Source organism: Geotrypetes seraphini, chromosome 15 (assembly GCF_902459505.1).
Source record: "Geotrypetes seraphini chromosome 15, aGeoSer1.1, whole genome shotgun sequence".
Taxonomy (NCBI): domain Eukaryota; kingdom Metazoa; phylum Chordata; class Amphibia; order Gymnophiona; family Dermophiidae; genus Geotrypetes; species Geotrypetes seraphini.
Window position 1 is genome coordinate 34,245,020 of NC_047098.1, and position 22,204 is coordinate 34,267,223.

The 22,204-nt window shown below is 45.6% G+C and overlaps 1 protein-coding gene across 2 annotated transcripts in view; it reads left to right on the top strand.

Annotated features, from left to right (window-relative positions):
- Positions 1-22,204, top strand: part of TAOK1 (TAO kinase 1) — a 238,934-nt gene that overhangs the window by 150,308 nt on the left and 66,422 nt on the right. For both annotated transcript variants that reach the window (XM_033921264.1, XM_033921263.1), the window contains 2 exons: positions 12,440-12,533; positions 17,698-17,779. In XM_033921264.1, the coding sequence (XP_033777155.1) occupies positions 12,440-12,533; positions 17,698-17,779 (176 nt within the window). The remainder of the gene's footprint in view (positions 1-12,439; positions 12,534-17,697; positions 17,780-22,204) is intronic.

The following is a 22,204-nucleotide window of genomic DNA, read 5'->3' on the forward strand; positions in this document are numbered from 1 at the left end:
GGACAAATGCAAAGTAATGCACATTGGGAAGAATAATTCAAATCATAGTTATCTTATGCTAGGGTCCACTTTAGGAGTTAGCACCCAAAAAAAAGATCTGGATGTCATTGTAGACACCACTCTGAAATCTTTTACCCAGTGTGCGGCTGTGATAAAAACAAACAAACAAGATGCTAGGAATTATTAGGAAAGGGATGGTAAATAAGACCAAGAATATTATAATGCCTCTGTATCGCTCCTTGGTTCTTCCTCACCTTCAGTATTGCTGACAGTTCTGGTCGCCATATCTCAAAAAAGATGTAGCAGAAAGATAAGGTTCAAAGAAGAGCAACCAAAATGATAATGGGGATGGAACTCCTATTTGTAGACTAAAGAGGTTAGGGCTCTTCAGTTTGTAAAAGAGATGGCTGGGGTGGGTAGATATGATTGAGGTCTATAAAATCCTGAGTGATGTAGAGTGAAATGATTTATATACCGTATTTTCACATAGATAACGCACACCCGTGTAAAACGCGCACACGGGTATAGCGCGCAAAAAACACAAATTTATGTACAGAAATTTTTATATACCGCGCACACCCGTATACCGCGCATGCTGCCTGACTCTCCCGTCGCCGCCTAACTCTCCTTTCGCCCGCCCCGACTCTCCTCTCCCCCTTGAAGTCCTGTCCCCACCCTGAAAGCCTGATCCCCCCCCCCCCGACGTCCGATTCACCCCCCCAGGACCGCTCGCACCCCCACCCCGAAGGACCGCTCGCAGGCACCCGCACCCCCACCCCGAAGGACCGCTCGCACGCACTCCCACCCGCACCCCCACCCTGAAGGACCGCTCACACCTCCACAGCCTCCCGAGCCCCCCATCATGTAGAAGCTCCTACCAGTGTCCTGCTGCTTCCTCTTAGCGGTCCCGATTCCCCGACACGATCGGGGCAAGAGAGAGCTCAAGCCCTCTTGCCCCAGCCAACCACGGCACCCCTGACACGATCGGGGCAAGAGGGAGCTCAAGCCCTCTTGCCCCCCCCGACTCCCCGACACGATCGGGGCAAAAGGGAGCCCAAGCCCTCTTGCCCCGCCGACTCCCCAACTCCCCGACAATATCGGGCCAGGAGGGAGCCCAAGTCCTCCTGGCTCTTGCGAACCCTCCCCCCCCGCTAGTTGTTCGGGCCAGGAGGGAGCCCAAACCCTCCTGGCCACGGCGACCCCCTACCCCCACCCCGCACTACATTACGGGCAGGAGGGATCCCAGGCCCTCCTGCCCTCGACGCAAACCCCCTCCCCCCAACGACCGCCCCCCCAGCCGACCCGCGACCCCCCTGGCCGACCCCCACGACACCCCCACCCCCCTTCCCTGTACCTTTGTATAGTTGGCCGGACAGACGGGAGCCAAACCCGCCTGTCCGGCAGGCAGCCAATGACGGAATGAGGCCGGATTGGCCCATCCGTCCCAAAGCTCCGCCTACTGGTGGGGCCTAAGGCGCCTGGGCCAATCAGAATAGGCCCGGGAGCCTTAGGTCCCTCCTGGGGGCGGGGCCTTGGGCACATGGTCGGGTTGAGCCCATGTGCCTCAGGCCCCGCCCCCAGGTGGGACCTAAGGCTCCCGGGTCTATTCTGATTGGCCCAGGCGCCTTAGGCCCCACCAGTAGGTGGAGCTTTGGGACGGATGGGCCAATCCGCCCTCATTCCGTCATTGGCTGCCTGCCGGACAGGCGGGTTTGGCTCCCGTCTGTCCGGCCAACTATACAAAGGTACGGGGAAAGGGGGTGGGGGGGTCGTGGGGGTCGGCCAGGGGGGTCGCGGGTCGGCTGGGGGGGCGGTCGGAGATTCTTGGGGGGGGGCGGTCGTTGGGGGAGGGGGGTTTGCGTCGAGGGCAGGAGGGCCTGGGATCCCTCCTGCCCGTAATGTAGTGCGGGGTGGGGGTAGGGGGGTCACCGTGGCCAGGAGGGTTTGGGCTCCCTCCTGGCCCGAACAACTAGCGGGGGGGGGTCGCCAGGGCCAGGAGGACTTGGGCTCCCTCCTGGCCCGATATTGTCGGGGAGTTGGGGAGTCGGCGGGGAAAGAGGGCTTGGGCTCCCTTTTGCCCCGATCGTGTCGGGGAGTCAGGGGGGCAAGAGGGCTTGAGCTCCCTCTTGCCCCGATCGTGTCGGGGGTGCCGCGGTTGGCTGGGGCAAGAGGGCTTGAGCTCCCTCTTGCCCCGATCGTGTCGGGACCGCCAAGAGGAAGCAGCAGGACACCGGTAGGAGCTTCTACATGATGGTGGGGGGGTCGGGAGGCTGTGGGGGTGCGAGCGGTCCTTCAGGGTGGGGGTGTGGGTGCGGGTGGGAGTGCGTGCGAGCGGTCCTTCGGGGTGGGGGTGCGGGTGCGTGCGAGCGGTCCTTCGGGGTGGGGGTGCGAACGGTCCTGCGGGGGGGGGGCTGTGAATCAGACGTGGGGGGGGAACTATGTAAAAAAATTTTGTAAAACGCGCAAGGGTGTGCGCGGTACGTAAAAACCACGTATAGCGCGCGCGTTATATGCGAGAAAATACGGTACTTTCAACAAGTAAAAAAATCAGGAAACAATGAAATTACATGGGAATTCTTTTAAAACAAATAGAACATAAGAACATAAGCAGTGCCTTCATGCCCAGCAGTCCACTCACGTGGTGGCCCATCAGGTCCAGGACCCTTTATAGTAACCCTCTATCTATACCCTTCTATCCCCTTTTCCTTCAGGAAATTGTCCAATCCCTTCTTGAACTCCAAAACCCTGTCCTATCACGCCCTCTGAAAGCGCATTCTAGGTGTCCACCACCCATTGGGTGAAGAAGAACTTCCTAGTATTGGTTGTGAATCTGTCCCCTTTTAATTTATCTGAATGCCCTCTCGTTCTTGTAGTTTTCGAAAGCTTGAAGAATCTGTCCCTCTCCACTTTCTCAATGCCCTTCTTGATTTTGTAAGTCTCTATCATATCCCCTCTAAGTCTCCGCTTCTCCAGGGAAAAGAGCCCCAGTTTCTCCAATCTTTCAGCGTATGAAAGGTTTTCCATACCTTTTATCAAACGTGTCACTCTCTTCTGAACTCTCTCGAGTATCGCCATATCCTTCTTTAGGTACGGCGACCAATATTGGACGCAGTACTCCAGATGCGGGCGCACCATCACCTGATACAATGGCAGAATAACTTTTCTATTCTATTCGCTTTCTTAGCGGCCGCTGCGCACTGTGCTGACGGCTTCATGGTCTTGTCCACTATTACCCCCAAGTCCCTTTCTTGGGTACTCTCACTCATTAACAGCCCTCCCATCGTGTAGCTGTACCTTGGGTTTCTGTTCCCTATGTGCAAGACTTTACATTTCTCTACATTAAACTTCATCTGCCATCTCGTTGCCCACTCCACTGGGTCCCTTTGTAAATCTTTGCAGTCTTCATTAGTCCTAGCCCCATTAAATAGTTTGGTGTTCTGCAAATTTTATTACTTCGCACTTCGTCCCTGTTTCTAGATCATTTTTAAATACATTGAACAGCAGCGGTCCAAGCACCGACCCCTGCGGAACACCACTCGTGACCCTCCTCCAGTCCGAGTAGTGGCCCTTCACTCCTACCCTCTGTTTCCTACCCGCCAACCAATTCCTGATCCATCTGTGTACGTCTCCTTCTACCCCATGGTACTTCAGTTTCCAAAGTAGGTGTTCATGGGATACCTTGTCAAAGGCTTTTTGGAAGTCTAAATATACGATGTCTATGGGGTCCCCTATGTCCATCCGTTTGTTAATTTCTTCGAAGAAGTGCAATAAGTTCGTCAGGCATGATCTTCCCTTGCAGAAGCCATGTTGGCTTGTTATCATAAGTTTATTCCTTTCTAGATGCTTTTCGATGCTTTCTTTTATCAGTGCTTCTGCCATTATCCCTGGAATTGAGGAAGAAATATTTTTTGTACTCAAAGAATAGTTAGGCTCTGGAACTCATTGCCAGCAGATGTGGTTACAGGTTTTATCCTAGGACAAACAGGCAACATATTCTCACATATGGGTGACATCATCCACGGAGCCTGATACAGACAGTTTGACAAGTGAACTGTCACTTTAAATTGAAAAACTTTTGCTACTGCCCGCACAGCGCATGTGCAAGTGCCTTCCCACCCGACGCCAGCCCGAGGCCCCAAGTTCTTTGTTTTCCACGAAGTGAAGAAGTTTGTTTCCACTGAACTCCGTTCAGTTTTTGTTGCCTTCCCGCTTCGCATCTTTTTTCTATTCTATGTTTTTTCTTTCAAGTTTAGTAATTTGGTTTTATTTTTGATGGGTTTTCAAAAAAATAAAAAATAGAGAACTTTTCCATCAAAGACCTCTTCCATCCATGGCGACAGCTTGTGCAGCAGTAGTTACGTTTTTTTGGTTGCTGGCCTTTTTCAAAGATTGGTGGCTTTCTTCTGTAACACCTCTTTAATTTACTTCTTTAAAATAATTCCTTTCTTCAATGTCATTTTTTTCTGTCAAGAATAGTTGTTTATTTATTTATTTATTTATTTCGATTTCTAGCCTGTCCTCCCCGAAGCTCAGCCATTTTTTTCCCTATATCAACGATTGGTACTATAGGATGCCTCTCTTCTTGAATGCTCTCAGACATTCAAGTTTGCAGTTAGCTTTTTGACATCTCAGCTTTAATCCTCTCAACCACTGCAAATCATAACAGCCCTGCTTGACATAATTATACTTTGGGCCTTCCTACTTCAGCGAAGACAGGGACCACCTGTTTCAACTTTCCAGTCAAGTCTTTCATCTTCTGTTTATTTCAGCTAGACAACTGATAGGACTCTTGGTTCACACAGCCACTTTCATTGCTGTGTTACTCTCTTCAGTGGGGGTTGACTTCATCCAATCTTTCCAAATGGCTGCTGCTTCAGATCATACAATTCTGACCACATACTCCTCCGAGTATTCTTGTGAACCTCACCTGGATAGTATTAATACATGAACCTGTTCTTCCAAGAGAAGACGTTTATATGCATACTAGCAGATTACCTAGCATTGCCCAGATATTTATTTATCCCAAAATGTCCCACAGAAATGCTTCTCTCTTTGGGGCTGAAGTTGGACTTAAACGGCAGTATTCATCCCAGCGAGTCTTGGATATTTATTTATCCCAGAATGTCCCACCCCCACATATCCTTCCTTCCCTCATGTCCCACCCCCCACATGTCCCACAGGAATTTCCCTCTCTATGGGGCTGAACTTGAACTTAAACGGCATCACGAGTGTCATTATTCATTCCAGCAAGCCCGAAAACTTTTGGGTAGCCACTAATATCTGTCGTTTTTGATCATTTTTAAATGTCACCCCCCTTCCCACTTCCACAGTATTTTTCCCCAGATGTCACCAGCAGCAGATCCACAGCTCCCCCTTAAAAGGGGAGGAGCCAACGGCGCTCAGCCATTCAGCGCACGTTGAAGGCGAGCGTTAAAGGTGCTCGCCTTAACGAGAGCGCCTTTGCGAAGGGCCTCGAGAAGGGACGAGCTACCACTAAAGAAGAGCAGAGGGAGACCACAGCAGGCGCTGAGGACACACAGCCAGGCAAACACAGAAGACACAGCAGGCACAGAAGACATCCACAGCAGACACAGAAGACATCCACAGGAGCCCGGCAAGCAGGCATGAGCATTCAACTTGTGTTCTACTGCGTAATCAAGCATGAAAGTATCAGTTTTTCTATTTTTCTGTCAGAAGGCCAAGAGGATTTGGAACTACTCAATTGCTTGAAACATATTTCTAAAACTTTGTCTATGTTCAAACAACAATAAATACTCTTGCTGACAACTTCAGATGATTTCTTTGGCAACACGAGTGGACGCTCACCTCTTTGGTTTTGCGCCACATATTCTCTCTTTCTGATAGTCCTATCCTGTTTCAGACACTATGTTAAGGATCCAATATCCTTCTAGATCTTGCCATCTCTTCTCATGCCGAGTCAAAGTTTCTTTTACATCCCATTCTACAGTTGTCTCAACTGACACTTCTATTTGGGATTACCTCATCTGATGCTGATCTTCTGCTCTTTTCATAATCTTTTTGGATGTCTCAGGAATCCCTTCTTCATGGCAGTGTTTTCCACAAAATATGGTTTTCAGTGTAGTATGGTATTCATCATCAAGATGCTTTATCATCCTCCATATCTTCAGTGTTGGAATAATTTTTTTTTTCTGCTTCTCCAACTCATGGCTTAAAATCACTTTAGTCAGACTTCACCACACAGTTTTTATTGTTTTCCATGCTTATTTTACTGTTCAAGTTCTGACTATTCATCTTCTGGTTGACTGTTTATGAAAGCACTTGTCAACATCGGACCATTTCTCAAATCTCCTCTATGGGTTTGGAATCTTACTGTGGTTCTCTCCAGTCTTCTACAGCCTCTATTTCAACCAATGGCACATGCTCTTTTTAACTTCCTCTCTTAGAAAGGGTAATTTTCTTTTTATCTCCACCACTTCTAACTTACCTCTGTGATAGTTTCATACCTTGATGTCAGACACACCTTTTTCAGTTTTTTTACCATGATAAGGTGTTTCTCCAATACCATGCCACATCTCTCCCTCCATCACTATGCCCAACATTCCTCCCCCTTGCATCCCCTTCAATCTGTCCCTCTGGTCCCTCTCCACTACCATATCCAACATTTCTCCCTCTTATCCTTCTATTCCCCATGCATCTCTACCTCATTCCTCTCTCTCTCTCCATGCCCAGTTTTCCTTTCTTCTTTTCCCCATGTTGCACTATCTTTCACTCACACTGTTGCCCAACAATTCTCCCTTTCTTTTCCCTCTCCCCCATGTCCCAAATTAGTGCCCCTTTTCTCTCTCCATTCTGTGTTCCATGTTCATGCCCCTCTTTCTGTCAAGTTCATGACCCCTCCCCTCACTGCCTTTCAGCCTTTGTCCCACCCCTTCCTCCCTCCCCCGAAGGTAACCCCGCATCGAAGCCTGCCTGCCCCCCGCTGAAGCCACTGCCAATTCCTCCCTGCCACTCAACACACTCCATCCACCCCCTCCTCCGTCGCCGCTGCTGCCACCCAACATGCTCCATCCATTCATCCCCCGCCTCCGCCACAACTCCGAGCAGGGAAGGGCCAAGTACATGCAGTGGCTGCACATGTCGGCCCACAAACCTTCCCCCGCCCGACTTTAATTCTGACTTTGGAGAAAAGGTTCCAGGCCAGCTAAGCAGCGATTGGCTGGCCTGTAACCTTTTCTCCAACGTTGGGGGGGAAGGCTTGTGGGCCGGCTTGTGCAGTCGCTGCATGCGCCTGGCCCGTTTGTGCACAGAGTTGCAGGGGATGGATGGATGGAGCATGTTGGGTGGCAGTGGCGACTGCAGCAGCGGGTATGGGGGGGGGATGGAGCATAGCAGGTGGCAGGGAGGAATTAGCGGCGGTGGCTTCAGCGGGGGGCAGGCAGGGAGAGATCCTGGACAGCAGTCAGCCCACATTGCTTTGTACCCCCAACAGGCAGCCCGCATACCGCGGGTTGAGAAACACTGCTCTAGTCTACTCCTAGGTCATCTTCTTATGTTCTTATAGTATATTTGTTCCTGCTAAGGTTGTACAGTCACGTCTTTGTAAGACTCATTCCTGTTTTTCGATTTTCTCTATTCCTCATGAGAAGACTCAGAACCCCTCCATGGTGGCACCGAAAGCCTGTAATCTTGATCCACCATCTGAATCATTTTAAGTGACCTGGATATCATTATTTTAAAAAAAAAAAAAAAATTGGTTGATAACCTTGTGTGATCTCTTGATACAACCATTTCTTAATGATCTCGCAGAGTTATTTTATTTCTTGTTTTTACCTAGAGAAGAAGAGTTTGGGACTGCTGCAGAAGAGCAGAGTGGTGCTCTGTTTGACTTTTTTCTGCCATTATGCTTCTAAACTAAACCTTAAGCTTATATACCGCATCTTCTCTATAAATATAGAGCTTGACATGGTTTACAAAAATTAAAAGTGAAGTACAGTGGGAGTTGGTGGTAGGGGGAAGTGGAAATTTACATTTTTGAAAATAGCCAAGTTTCAGGTGTCTTTGGAATAGTTGGAAAGAATCCAGGTTACGCAGCTCAGCAGGGAAATTATTCCAAATCTCTGAAGTGATTTCCCTAATGCTTCTATATTTCTGTAGGAAATATTTTGCTATGTATTTCATCCTACTCATAGTTCCTTCAATGAGTTTGGGTCCAGGAAATGTTCTCGTACATTTCTCTGGTTTCTATTTCTAAATTTTACACACACGACATTATTTTTAGTCTGCATTGGTTTCTTGCTGGACCTTTGGTATTACGCTTCTGATACAGCAATTCTAGTTTTCCTCATTTTGGTTTTCTTGATTGCGTACTTCTCTGTGCAACATTGAAATTTTCACCTGGTTGCTATTTCCTCTCGTGTTTTCTACTGTTGGTGACCATTTTTCTTGAAGTACCTCTTGCTTCCTAAGAAGATTCTATTCAGCACCTTAACTCTGCAGGCACATTGCCTTTTTTAGTTTGTTTAGGTCTATTTATTTAAAAATTTTTAAACCGCTTAAAATCAAAGCGATGTACAAAAAAAACATACATATTATAAAGACAAACCAAATGTACATCAAACAAAATTAACATTAACATATCAATCTTTATCAAGCTGGAGTTCTTACTTCATCTTGCGACATCATTAAATTAACCCATAGGGACAATGCAACGCCAGATTTATTCAGTATTCAGTCTATACATATTACATAAATGCATCGACAAACAGTTGAGTTTTCTACTGTTTCCTGAAACATGTACGATCTTTACATTGTCTCATAACTCCGGGAAGTGAGTTGCAGAGCTGTACTCCCACTACTGAAAACATCATATCTCTTATTTTCTTGTGGTAGATCTTAGTTTCCTTATCATTTACAAGCCTCAGATTGTAACCTACAATTAGGATGGTAAACTTTGCAAAGATTTTGGAAACATGCCAGAGCAGAAAAATATACCACTTGTTGCATGTATGAAAGTACCTTGTGGTATATTCGCTGAGGGAATGGAAGCCAATTAGATTTTCTTAGAACTGGAATAATATGTTCAAACCTTGGAGTACCAGATATTAATCTGGCTTCTGAATTCATCAGCTGCTGGAGTGATCTAAGTTTAATCTTAGATAATCCAAGGTACAACATGTTATAATAATCAAGTCGAGTTAATATCAGCGCTTGTACTACTGATTGAAAATCAAATTGTGAAAGCATTGGTTTCAACCTATGCAATATGTGTAATTGCGCATACTCTCCCTATATCACCTTAGCAATCTGCTTTCCCACTGAAAGGGCAGAGTCCAGGCTAACACCTATATCAGCTCTTTCTTAACTAACAACTCTACGATATCTCTTTACCTTCAGTTGATGCCACTGGCTTAGGAGTAATTTCCTCAATTTTTTTTGTGGCAAAACAAAGCTAAGCCCAGGTTACCCATGTCCTCTTGCCTATATTAAAGTAAGAGGGTATTGGCGTTCAGTGTCATGGTACTTGTGTTTCACGTGGCACTTATATTAGGGGCCACATTTATCATGACTCACTTTTCTGTTCCTTATTTTACTTTGGTAAAATTTTGTATATTTTGATTCCCAAGTTTCTAATGAGCCGTTACCAGGGGACAGTAGTTTTAAAAGTTCAGCTACTTTCCTTATAGACATATGCTTTCATGGGTTCAGATCCCACTTTAGTAGTGCTCTATCTTTACTAAGTTCCTCTTTTTTCAGTACATGACGAGACTTAAAAAACCAAAAACACTTAACCAACTATTAAACAAATCCGTTCACACTTTCCTTGTTAAATCTTTGAGGGGATTTCATGCTTACTGGCGTATTGTTTCGGTAATATGCTTCCCCTTATTGTTTTCTACTGATAATCTAATTTAAGGCTTATTACATTCATTTCTCAGCCTTCGTGAGAAGTTACAGAATAATAATATTAATACAAATATTTTTATCAGGAGGTTGTTTTTCTACACAGTAAGCCACTATGTTCTAATTTTATACTCCATAGTATCGGCTTTTCTTTCTTTCTAGGATAGTTCCTCCTTTTTATCCTCTAAAGCTATTCTTTTCAAGAAAATCATGCCTTTTTATTACAAAATTCCTTTCCTTTTTCATTCGTATCTACTCGGGGACATGACTGGTTTCAACTGCTCATTTGGTCAGCTGTTCCACATGGGTGCATTAGTCAGTAGTCCTCCTTTATTTGGTTCTTAAATCTTTTTGGCATCTCCATCGTCTATACTTAGATTCACCTGCCTCTAGGAGGTCGTATATTATTTTTTTCAGCCTGCATGTATTTAGGTTTTTTCGGAATCCTCCTTTTACCTCTAGTAAAGCATGGAATTCCTCTAGTCATTTTTTCCATTAGGTTCCTTCCCTTGCCTCCGCACTCTCGTATCAGACAATAGGTCTAGGTTTTTGCAAGGCAACTCAAATTTTTCTGAGTTTCTTGGAACCCAACTCTCCCTCCATCCCTTTTATTGAAGCTAGGGAGTCCCACACATGAGAATATGCTGCCTGCTTGTCCTAGGATAAAGCACAGTTACTTACCGTAACAGGTGTTATCTGGAGACAGCAGTTAGATATTCTCACATCTCACTCACCTCCCCTAGTTGGCTTCTTCGCTTGGGCATAGAACTGACGACCTCGCAAGCTGGTGTCGGGCAGGAAGGCACATGTGTGGTGCGGGCAGTCTTAAAGCTTGCAAAAACTTAAAGTGATACTATGTGTTTCACTGTCTGTACCGAGGCTCTGTGGATGATGTCACCCATATGTGAGAATATCTGCCTGCTGTCTCAGGAGAACACCTGTATAACATTCAAATGTATGAAACTCAAGAGTGATTTTACTGTTTTAATAGATTTTCTAAAACAAGAGTTCTCAACCCGGTCCTTGGAACACACCCAGTCTATTAAGTTTTCAGTGTATTCACAATGAATATGCATGTGTTAGATTTGCATACAATACAGGTAGTTAATACAAATCTATCTCATGCATATTCATTGTAAATACACTGAAAGCCTGATTGACAGGGTGTGTTCCAAGGAGTGGGTTGAGAACCCCTGTTTTAAGGTGATGCCAAAAATCATGCATTTTGCTAGAAATGTAAATGCAAACTAGAAGAAAAAAGTTTGTAAATACATTTTGTCTGTCATCTTGAAGATGATTGTTTTGTATATCACTTCCTTATTATTTTTGTTCATTTTTAAGTATGCTTATGCTTTGCTGGGTTTGTTTATATCTGATTGCCCACCAATACCCAGAGACATCCTAGGATGGTACAATAAATAGAACTGGGAAAATGCAAAGACATATAAAATACACAAAGTATTAGCCCCCTTGAGAAACTTCAAATACTCTCCTCAGAGTTCCAAACGGATGGATTTGCCTTACTAAATTCACACGTATTTCTAGCTAAGTGAGCCTGAACTAACAATTATGCTAAGAGGTAAAATCATAGAGGGCTAGATAACACATAATGCTGGATTCTCTCTCTCAAATATTATGGAGCCAATCCATGCAAACATATAAAAAACAGACATGCAATCTTGTGAGATTGGAAGGCAGTGGTAACCAAACTAAATGGGGATAATATTTCCCTGTGGTTTTATCATGCTGCAACACAGAATGAGAACATATTTGGAGTTCCTACTAACAGGCCTAGAGAAAATCAGTGTCTAGACCTCTGACTATACCTGCAAGATTGTAAAAATCCCAGGCCTGCTTAATAAGACATAAAGCAGTAAAACACTGCTCATGTAGGTTTGGAATGAAAGATACAAAGAAACAGAGGTATCTAACATAATATCCAAAGTGTGTTATACTGGCTTTTACTCATATTTTTATGCATTTGATATTCTTCTGTTGGTCATGACTGTCTATGTAAATGTGAGTTCACATGTTTAGAAGCATATGGCATTTTGCTTCCTTTTATTGGTTTGTTGCACTTGCTGGATATTTTTAAGAGTAATTTCATACAAACAAGTTAATTTTTAGCATTTCAGGCCTCATAACTATTACTAGCAGAAAATATGACAGATATGGTCACTGCCTTTAAATATTTTCTATCATCGAAATTGGTCATAGAGTGAGGTCATCCAGCAATAGTTACTTGATTACCCCAAGTGTATTCCAAGCATTTGGCTAGATCCCAGTGTATGTAGTTATTTCATTGTGGTAAACACACCCCATTTTTTAACCTTTGTACTCAGATTAAATTTTGGATGCTGAACTGCTGGGTGTTGAAATACTTACCCTACTGTGTGGGGAAGTTTGCTACATCCTCTCAAGTTGTATTTGCTCTTTATCATTAAAGGGATTTAATTTTAGTTTCAGTCTGGTACTGTTTAGAACTAAAAATCCATCTGTAAAATTAAAAGAAGAGCAATAAACATATAATACACTTGATTTTGTTTTTTTTGTACAGCGGAAAGGAAGCCTCCTTTGTTTAATATGAATGCAATGAGTGCCTTATATCACATAGCGCAGAATGACTCCCCAACACTACAGTCTAATGAATGGTGAGTACTATGAAAGGATAAACTTGCCTTGTTACACCGAGGACATTATATGAGAGGATTCATACTGAGAAGCTTTGTTCCTGTACCTTTCGAGTCAGTTGTCATAAGGAAAATTCCTTGTAGAATAAGTTACCTGAAACTTGCCAGACCTTGTAACTGAGTAGTACTTCAACCCAAAAGGTTTCTTGAAAATGTTAAATGCAGTATATCATTTTGTTTCTATTTTAGTTTGATATTTTGTTTTTCTGTTTTTCATGTGTCTCTAGCACTGTGAGCATTATAAGGAAGGTTTGGGGTTGAGAACACAGTAACACTGTTCTTCTCCCTTGGCTCTGTTGCTTCATTTGCTCTTCTGTGCAGTTTTCTTTTCTCTGAGGAGAAGCGGGCATAATAATCTCACATTAGGGGTTGTCATCCATGGAACCCAGTACAGACAGACTACTAAGTGCACTGTCACTTTAAATTTTTTAAGTCAATACCTGTACCACACATGTGCCAGTGCCTTTCTGGTCGATGTTGGCTCGCGAGACCCGCAGTTCTTTGTTTTCCTGCGGAGCTAAGAAACTCTCTCTTCAGTATTGTCTTCAGCACAGTTAAATTTTTTATTTTTTAGTGCCTTCCTATCTTTAATTTTTATAGTTTTCATCATAATTCTTTGTTTTTATTGTGTTCCTGTATTCCTACTGGCTTTAATTTAATTTTGTCAACTTTTTCATTTTTGGCCTTAGGACCACTTCAAGCCCTTCTATCTTCCTGGGAGCATCGATCATTTTCAGGATACTGTTTACTCGAGCTCTCCAGGCTATTGAACCCTTTGACTTTGAGTTGGCTGTTTTCCCCTGTATGTCAAAGGTGGTACCAAGTGGCTTTTAGAAATGCTCTCAATTTAATTGGACCATTTCAGGCTCTGACCTGTATAATTGGTGCATCCAGTGTCTGGATCCTGATCATCAGGACATTAACTATGTCCTGTCTTCATATGTAAGAGGCCACTCAGAGCTGCAAAGTTCAATTCAGAAAACATTTTTGGTACTGCACTGACATTGAGCATGGCAGGGAACTTGAAACTTGACCCTCGGCCTTCTGTGACCCCAGCATTGACATTGGTGTGGAATGCGTCTATACCTCCTTAGAAGCATTGGGCATCGGGCTCCTTACAGCGCTGGAACTCTACATCATATTTATCAATGCCTGGAGTATCAAAGGATGTAGCATATAAGAAAGCTAAGAAGCGCAAACATTCTTCTCCTTCTAGGCATACCACTGCATCCTCTCAAGCATCGACTTCATTGACGTATAGTAAGCATTGACAACAGTATGACTGTTCTTCCATTTCAGGTTTTTCACTCTTACTCTAGTGTACTTTACAGGCTAGTTTAGCGCCCTCTAGCAGTCTTTTCTTATGCAAGCATGACTGCAGCTGTGCTGTGTGGATTCTGCTCCCCCCATTTTATTATTTTAATTTGATGTTTCATCCCTTTCGTGGGTATTTTCGCGTTTGAAATGGATTTGAAGCTCTGCTTGCTTGAGAGTTCATAGACTTTGGTCTGTAGCTGACTGGCCGATCCCTTCAGGGTACCTATTAGCAAGTCTGCTTAGTCTTCCTTGGAGCTCAGGCCCATCCCTGACCTAGTTTCACTCCCTGTTGAAGAGCACGGGCCCGAGCACTGAACCCTGCAGCACTCCACTCGTGACACTTTTCCAGTCTGAGTATTGTCCATGTACCCCCACTCTCTGTTTCCTATCCGCCAACCAGTTTTTAATCCACCCTTGATTCCATGGCTCGCAATTTTTCGAAGTAGTCGTTCATGCGGGACCTTGTCGAACACCTTCTGAAAATCTAGATATACAATGTCGACTGGGTCACCTTTGTCTATTTGCCTGTTTACTCCCTCAAAGAAGTGCAGTAAGTTTGTCAGACAAGATCTTCCTTTGCTGAAGCCATGCTGGCTGGTCCTCATCAGATTGTGTCCGTCAAAGTGATCAATGATATGGTCCTATATCAGCGCCTCTACCATCTCTCCTGATACTAAAGTCAGACTCACTGGTCTGTAGTTTCCCAGATCTCCCTTCAAAACTTTCTTGAAGATTGGTGTAACATTCGCCACTTTCCAGTCTTCTGGAATCCTTCCTGATTTGATCGACAGATTGGCTATTAGTTGGAGTAGTTCAGCTATAATCCCTTTCAGTTCCATGATTACCCTCGGGTAGATGCCGTCCGGTTCCAGGGATTTATTGTTTTTGAGCCTATCAATTTGCCTGCATACTTCTTCTAGACGGACCAGTTTCCCATCTTTGTTTCCTGTGTATAGCCTGTTGACTTCTGGTATATTGGATATATCCTCTTCAGAAAATGCAGACACAAAAAATGTGTTCAGTTTGTCGGCGATGGCTTTGTCCTCCTTCAGTACTCCCTTTATTCCCTGGTCAGGTCTGGAGAATTTGGAGGAAGGAAAGGAGGCTGCTGCTGCCATGGTGACCTCTAAAGTCAAAAGGTTATATTATACCAAGAGTTAGTGCTGGATTAAAGGGTAGGCCCAGTGGGCACGTGCCTCGAGCCCAAAAATATCAGGGGGGGGCCCCAGGGCTGGCATTAGGGGGGCCCCCCAACTGCCTGGTGAGGTGAGGTCAGTTTCCCTCCCTTCCACTCCCTTGCTGCCCTCTCGCCTGCAAGCGAACTGAAAACTGCGTGCTCCTACTTCCCTTCTCTGAAACAGGAGGTTACGTCATGAGAAGGGAAGCAGTGTTAAAACGAAATGAACCCAGGCCATGGGGCTCTGACACTGTGTGCGCTGGCTTCCCTTCTCCTCCCACCCCCTCATGACATAACTTCCTATTTCGGAGCAGAAGAGAAGCCAACATGTGCAGTGTTAGATCCCCGCGGCTTGGATTCAGTTGGCTTATGGGTGGTAAGCAAGCGGGCAGCGAGGGAGTGGAAGGGAGGGCAGTGAGGGAGTGGAAGCAAAGGAAGCTGACCTGACCTCACCGGAGGGGGGAGGGGAAAAATGCTGTTGCAACCAATTGGGGGAGAGAGGCAAAGAGGGAGAAGGAAAACCAGGGAAGATGGAGGAGAAGAAAGAGAGATGCTAAAACCATGGGAGGGAGGGGAAGGAATGAAGATACCAGACCATGAAAGGGGCTAGGACGGAGGGAGGGAGAGAAATCAGATAATGGAGGGGGAGTGAGAGATAGAAGAGAAGGAGAGCAGAAAGATGCCAGGGCATGGGGGAAGGGAAGGGAAACTAAGAAGACAGATGCCAGACCAGAGGGAAAGGAAGGAGAGGAGATGCCAGAGCATGGAGGGGGAGGGAGAGATAGGAGAGAGATGTCAGGCCATGGGGTTGAGTGGGAAGGAAGGAAAGGAGATGCCAGAGCATAGGGGAAGGGGTGGAGACAGAAAAATGAAGAAGGGGTGAAGCTGAAATGAATCATGTGCAAAGGAGAGAAGGGGCACAAGACAGACAGTTTATTGAAGGGACATAGAAAGAGGGAAGATGCCATATGGAAGAGAGAGACAGGGCGGACACTGGATGGAAAGGGCAGAGAGAGCAGTGGATAGAAGGGAGGGTGAACAGTAGATGGAAGGGGTAGAGAGAGGGGAGGCAGACATTGAATGGAAGTGTGGGGGTGAGAGAGGGGGACAGACACTGAATGGAAATGTGGGGAGAAGGGGGGCAGACACTGAATGGAAGGGGGTGAGAGAAAGGAGCAGACGCTGGAAGAAAGTGTAGCAGAAAGGAAAAAGGGCACATGCTGGATTGGGGGAAGAGGATAGAGTTAGATATGGAAGGGGTGAGGGAAAGAGTTGGCAATGGTAGACACAAGGAAAGAGGAAAATTGAGGACTGAATAGTAAGAAAGAATTTAGACAGAGGCAGACAATAAATTGAGGAGGAAGACCAGGGAAGAACAGGAGGAAGGGAGCGAAGAGAGAGATGCCATAGCAGGGGGGAAAGGGAGGAGACAGATACCAGACCTGGGAGGAGGAAGGAGACAGATACCAGATCTGAGGGGAGGAAAGGAGGAGAGAGAGAGATGCTAAAATCTGGAAAAGAGGGAGAGATGGAAGGGAAGAAGACAGATGTCACACCATCGGGGGAAGCAGAGAGAAGTGGATGGATACCAGACAAATGGGGGGAGGGGGAGGGAGAGATGGAAGGGAGAAGCAGACAGTTTCTGGAAGAGGCATAGAAAGAGAGCAGATGCCATATGGAAGAGGCAAAGAGAGGGCAGACAGTGGATGGAAGGAAGAGAGTGATGAGAAGATGAGGAAAGCAGAAACCAGACAACAAAGGTAGAAAAAAAATTATATTTGTTTTATTTTTATGTTTTGTAGTTGTGTTGATAATCGTTTATTAATATAAAATGGAAATAAGGTGATCCTGTTTATTGGACTAATTTTAATATGTTTTTTTACTAATTCAAAGACCATAACTCCTTTCCTCAGGTCAGGACAGGGATACTGTAACAGAAGTATAGTTTACTGACCTGAAGAAAGAGGTTTTAACCTCTGAAAGCTAATTGAGAAATGTATTAATCCAATAAAATGATGGGCACTAAATTTTCTTCCCGCCATGCCCCATGCCTCCTACCCAAATACAAAATATAAATTGGTGGGCTTCCCAAAGCCCTGCCAGCTGAAGATCTCTTCCTCTAGGAAGGAAGGGGAGTTTTGTTCAGAGGTGTTTGGAGGTTGCATAGAAGAAAAACTGTACCCTGGCACTGGTATGGTAATCTTTGTTGTTTTGAATTTTAAAATAAAAGAAAAAAAAGAAATAAAGTGGAAATAAAGAAGTAAATAAGAAAATGCGTAAATAAATGGGGTGGAGCATGGTGGGCTGGGTAGGGCAGGGGACCCAATAGACTTGAGTGCCTAGGGGCCCTTGACGAATTAATCCTGCCCTGCCAAGAGTGCACCTCCAGCCTTTAGACAAGCAAGATTCTTTGAAGTCACCCAGATGTGTCTTCTGGGAAGGAGGGTTCAAAGAGTGAAACTGCAAACAAATGCTATTTGAAAAATTGTTTTGACTAGTAACTTAAGTGTCCCAAACTGGGCGAGCTGAATTTAGTTGATGTCCTTTGTTTTAGGTAATGTTTTGGAATGTTGGTACTTTTATGAAGCTATCATGTCCTGCTTAAACTAGGTCCCCTTTTTCTTTCAACAGGTCTGACTATTTCCGAAATTTTGTAGATTCTTGCCTCCAGAAAATTCCTCAAGACAGACCAACTTCAGAGGAACTTCTGAAGGTCAGCATGGGATTGTATGTTGTTTTTCAGATAGTATTTGTCAAACACAAATTCCAGTGAGTAAAGATAGTGGTATGGAACAAGTTAATGTTGTTCCTCCATCTGTGTCACTCTGACCCTCAAATACAAAATAGTTAAAATTAGGACTGCATTTTGATTAAAATTTTAATTACAATCATGTGATTAATTACATTACAGTACATTAGTGACTTCTATTCTGCCTGTACCTTGCAGTTCTAGGCGGATTACATTTGAAGATAACTGGACATTACCAGGAAGTTACAAATTAGCAATTGGATACATAGGAGAGGTTTTAGAATAAAAGAGGATAGGTAGAAATTTGAGGAATACCTTTAGGGGAGTTGCAGTTGAGGGGGAAGGATGCAGGTTAAAGTCATTGAAGAGGAGTTACAAGAAGGCAGGAGGTCAATAGGAGAATTGCAAGGAGAGAGGGTTGAGAAGGCTGGATATATTTTTTGAATAGCAGAGTTTTGATTTCTTTTCGAAAAGCTTTAAAGTCAATTGTTGCTGTCAACAGGTTGGAGATGGAGGGGTCCAGTTTTGCTGCCTGCGTTGCTAGGAGGCCATCATACATCTTCTTGCGCTGAGTGCCCTTGAGTGGTGGGTAGGAGAATAGGATCTGGGATCTTCTAGGTCTGGGAGAAAGGTTTCTAATTAGGCGTTTGGTTAGGTAGGTGGGAGCAGTTCCGTTTATCGCTTTGAATAATAGACAATATAATTTGAATTGAATTCGTGCTCGTAACGGTAGCCAGTGGGAGTCAAGGTAGGCATTGGTGATATGGTCAAATTTTCCAAGAGAATAGATCAGCCTGAGAGCTGTATTTTGAATGGACTGTAATTGATTTAACGAATTTGTGGGGCAAGGTAGGTAGAGGATATTACAGTAATCCACTAGTCCTAGGACAAGTGATTGAACTATGATTCTGTAGTGCTGTTTGTCGAAGATTAAAAGTATACTTTGTCTTTTTCTCCCCATTGCAGCTCATTGTGACTCTGAGAAGTCACATAACTCTCCATTGCCCAGAGTCACAAGGAGCTTCAGTGAGAAAAATTAATAAATTTATTTATTTAATTTTCTATACCATTCTCCTCGGGGAGTTCAGAATGGTTTACATGAATTTATTCAGGTAGTCGAGCATTTTTCCCTGTCTGTCCCGGCAGGCTCACAATCTGGGGCAATGGGGGGATTAAGTGACTTCCCTAGGGTCACAAGACGCAGCGTGGGTTTAAACCCACAACCTCAGGATGCTGAGACTGTAGCTTTAACAACTGCACTGGCGACTATACATACATTTCGCCCACGCACCTTTCGCCCCTGAGCGTTTTCCCCTACTTCAGGCCTTGCTGCACTTATCAGCGCGCTCCAGCGGGATAAGCTCATGTTCCCTTTCGGCGGACCTGCGGCTCGTCGGAGGCGCACGGCGTACGCTCGCGGGACGCTGTCTCGCTCTGGCCCAAGCCCCGATCCCCCTTCATCCCCAGGCTTCGACTCCCTACCCCCCCTTGGCTTTGCTCGCGCACAGCTCATGTTCCCTTTCGGCCCAAGCCCCGATCCCCCTTCATCCCTTTCCGCTGTCTCGCTCTGGCCTTGGGCCCGATCCCCCTTCATCCCCAGGCTTCGACTCCCTACCCCCCCTTGGCTTCGCTCGCGCACAGCTCATGTTCCCTTTCGGCCCAAGCCCCGATCCCCCTTCATCCCTTTCCGCTGTCTCGCTCTGGCCTTGGGCCCGATCCCCCTTCATCCCCAGACTTCGACTCCCTACCCCCCCTTGGCTTCGCTCGCACACAGCTCATGTTCCCTTTCCGCTGTCTCGCTCTGGCCCAAGCCCCGATCCCCCTTCATCCCTTTCCGCTGTCTCGCTCTGGCCTTCGACTCCCTCCCCTCCTTGGCTTCGCTCGCGCACAGCTCTCGCGGGACGCTGTCTCGCTTTGGCCAAGCCTCGATCCCCCTTGGCTTCTCTCGCGCTCACAACAGTAGCTGGACTGATTTGCGCTCCGAGGTAAGGATTTGCGCTCCGAGACGGGGGCGAAATGTGTGGGGGCGAAATGTGGGGGCGAAATGTGTGGGGGCGAAATGTGTGGGGGCGAAACATCCGGGGGGCGAAATGTGTGGGGGCGAAATGTGTCTGGGGGCGAAATGTGGGGGGCGAAATGTGAGGGGCGAAATGTGGGGGGCGAACCTTCCGGATCCCGATTCAACAGGCATAGTAAATACAGTGCATATAGCAATATAGGTACTGGTACACATATGTAAAACACCAAAGATGAAACCCTGTGAAAATAAAATGAAAAACTGTACACATTCTGTATCAATGTAGAAAGTTAGCAAACGAGCTAACATAGCCTATGGGTAAGTGAGTGGCATGGGCAAACCAGCGAACCCGCTACCAGAGATATGAAGCAGACATGAGAAAGTAAACATCACTTATTTAAAACCAGGTGAAACCTTGGCTAGGAATGGCATAAACCAGGTACTGAACTATCTGAAAGATACCATAAGCATTACATCAGGATCACAGTTCAGGTCTTATCAATGGAGGAAGGCTGCACGGTCTCGAGGAACTCAGCCAGGACGGCAGGATCGGTGTAGTCCGTGGTTTTGTTATTATAAGTGACCCTCATGCGAGCTGGAAAAAGAACACCAAATTTTGCACCAATGTCTTTCAATTTAGGCCTGTATGCCAGAAATTGCTTGCGTCTTTTAGCAGTCTCCTTTGCCAAATCTGGAACAAAAAGTAGTTTGGTGCCTTCAAAAAGAATCGGGCCATGTATTTTTGCATGTTGCATGATCAGCATGGTCTGGCTGTGGCGCAGCATGGTTACCACGATTGGCCTGGGAAACCGGGATGACTGATGACGCTGATGAGGCACACGGTAAGCGCTGTCGAACTCTAGCTTGGGAGCATCATTAAGCTTAAGGATCTGCGGTAGTAGAGCACTCAGAAATTCCACGGTGTCACAAGCCTCCCTCCCTTCAGCCAGACCAAGCAAACGGAAGCCATTCCGCCGGGCCTTGTTTTCAGCGTCTTCCAACGCACGCTCTAATAAAGCAACACGTGCTGACTGCCGACGGAGTAACTTTAAAGATTCATCAGCCGCAGCAGATTTCGCTTCCAGGGTGTCGATATGAGAGAGTACTTTGGTAAATTCCCCCTTTAGATTATTAAGGTCCTCTTTGATCTCTGAAACGTCTTGTTTAGTGTCAGTGAGGAGCTCTCTAATGCCGCGGAGCTCTGCCAATATGGCCGACGTCTCGTCGTCCGATTTCCCTGCAGCCTGCTTGTGCAGCGAGGCCGGTTCAGCGTTCTTGCGCTTTCCCGGTTTAGACACGGACATGTTAGCGAAACGCAGAGCCAAGTATTTATATTTACCAAATAGTATAAGTAAGGTTTTTTCGAGGCACTAACACGCGGGTCTCCGGAGCTTTTTCGCTAGGCTGCCATCCGTGCTCTCGCTCACTAGCGCCCCTGAGGAAAAAGATCTTAATCGTTTTTAAAAACTTCTTAAAAATTATCTTTTTAGAGACACATTTAATATCTAATTTTAGATGAAGATTTTTGGCTCAGTCTTTTACCCATCCTATTGTTTTTTCCTAGCTTTAATCTTTTTTTCTTAAACCATGAACATGTAACTTTGCCCCTCTTTCCCACTTGTTTCGTGTCTGTCTTTGATTTGTAAGTCTGAAGTTACCTTGTTTAAAGTATATAATATGATTTTATATAATTGTAAATCGCTTAGCAACCCGAATAAGCAATTCATCAAATACTAATAAAAACTTGAAACTTGAAAGGGGTGGAGAAGGACGCTGAAAGGACATAGGGAAGATGGGGGGGGGAAGAAGGATGCTGAAAGGACATGGGGAAGACAGAGGGGGGAGAAGGACGCTGAAAGCACATGGGGAAGACAAAGGGGTGGAGAAGGACGCTGAAAGGACATGGGGAAGACGGGGAGGGGGGGGAGAAGGACGCTGAAAGGACATGGGGAAGGAGGAGGGGGAAAAGGATGCTGAAAGAACATGGGGAAGACGGGGGAGAAGGACGCTGAAAGGACATGGGGAAGACAGAGGGGGGAAAGGACACAAAGCACATGGGGAAGACAGAGGGGGGAGAAGGACACTGAAAGCACATGGGGAAGACAGAGGGGGGAGAAGGATGCTGACAGGACATGGGGAAGACGGGGGGGAGAAGGATGCTGAAAGGAAATGGGGAAGAGAGAGTGGGGAGAAGATGCTGAAGGGAAGTGGGGAGAAGATGCTGAAGGGAAATGGGGAAGAGAAAGTGGGGAGAAGACGCTGAAGGGAAATGGAGAAGAGAGAGTGGGGAGAAGATACTGGCAGGAAAAAAGACAGAGATGCCAGACTATGGGAGGAGCGGAGGGAAGAAGATGGGTGCTAGACCAATTTGG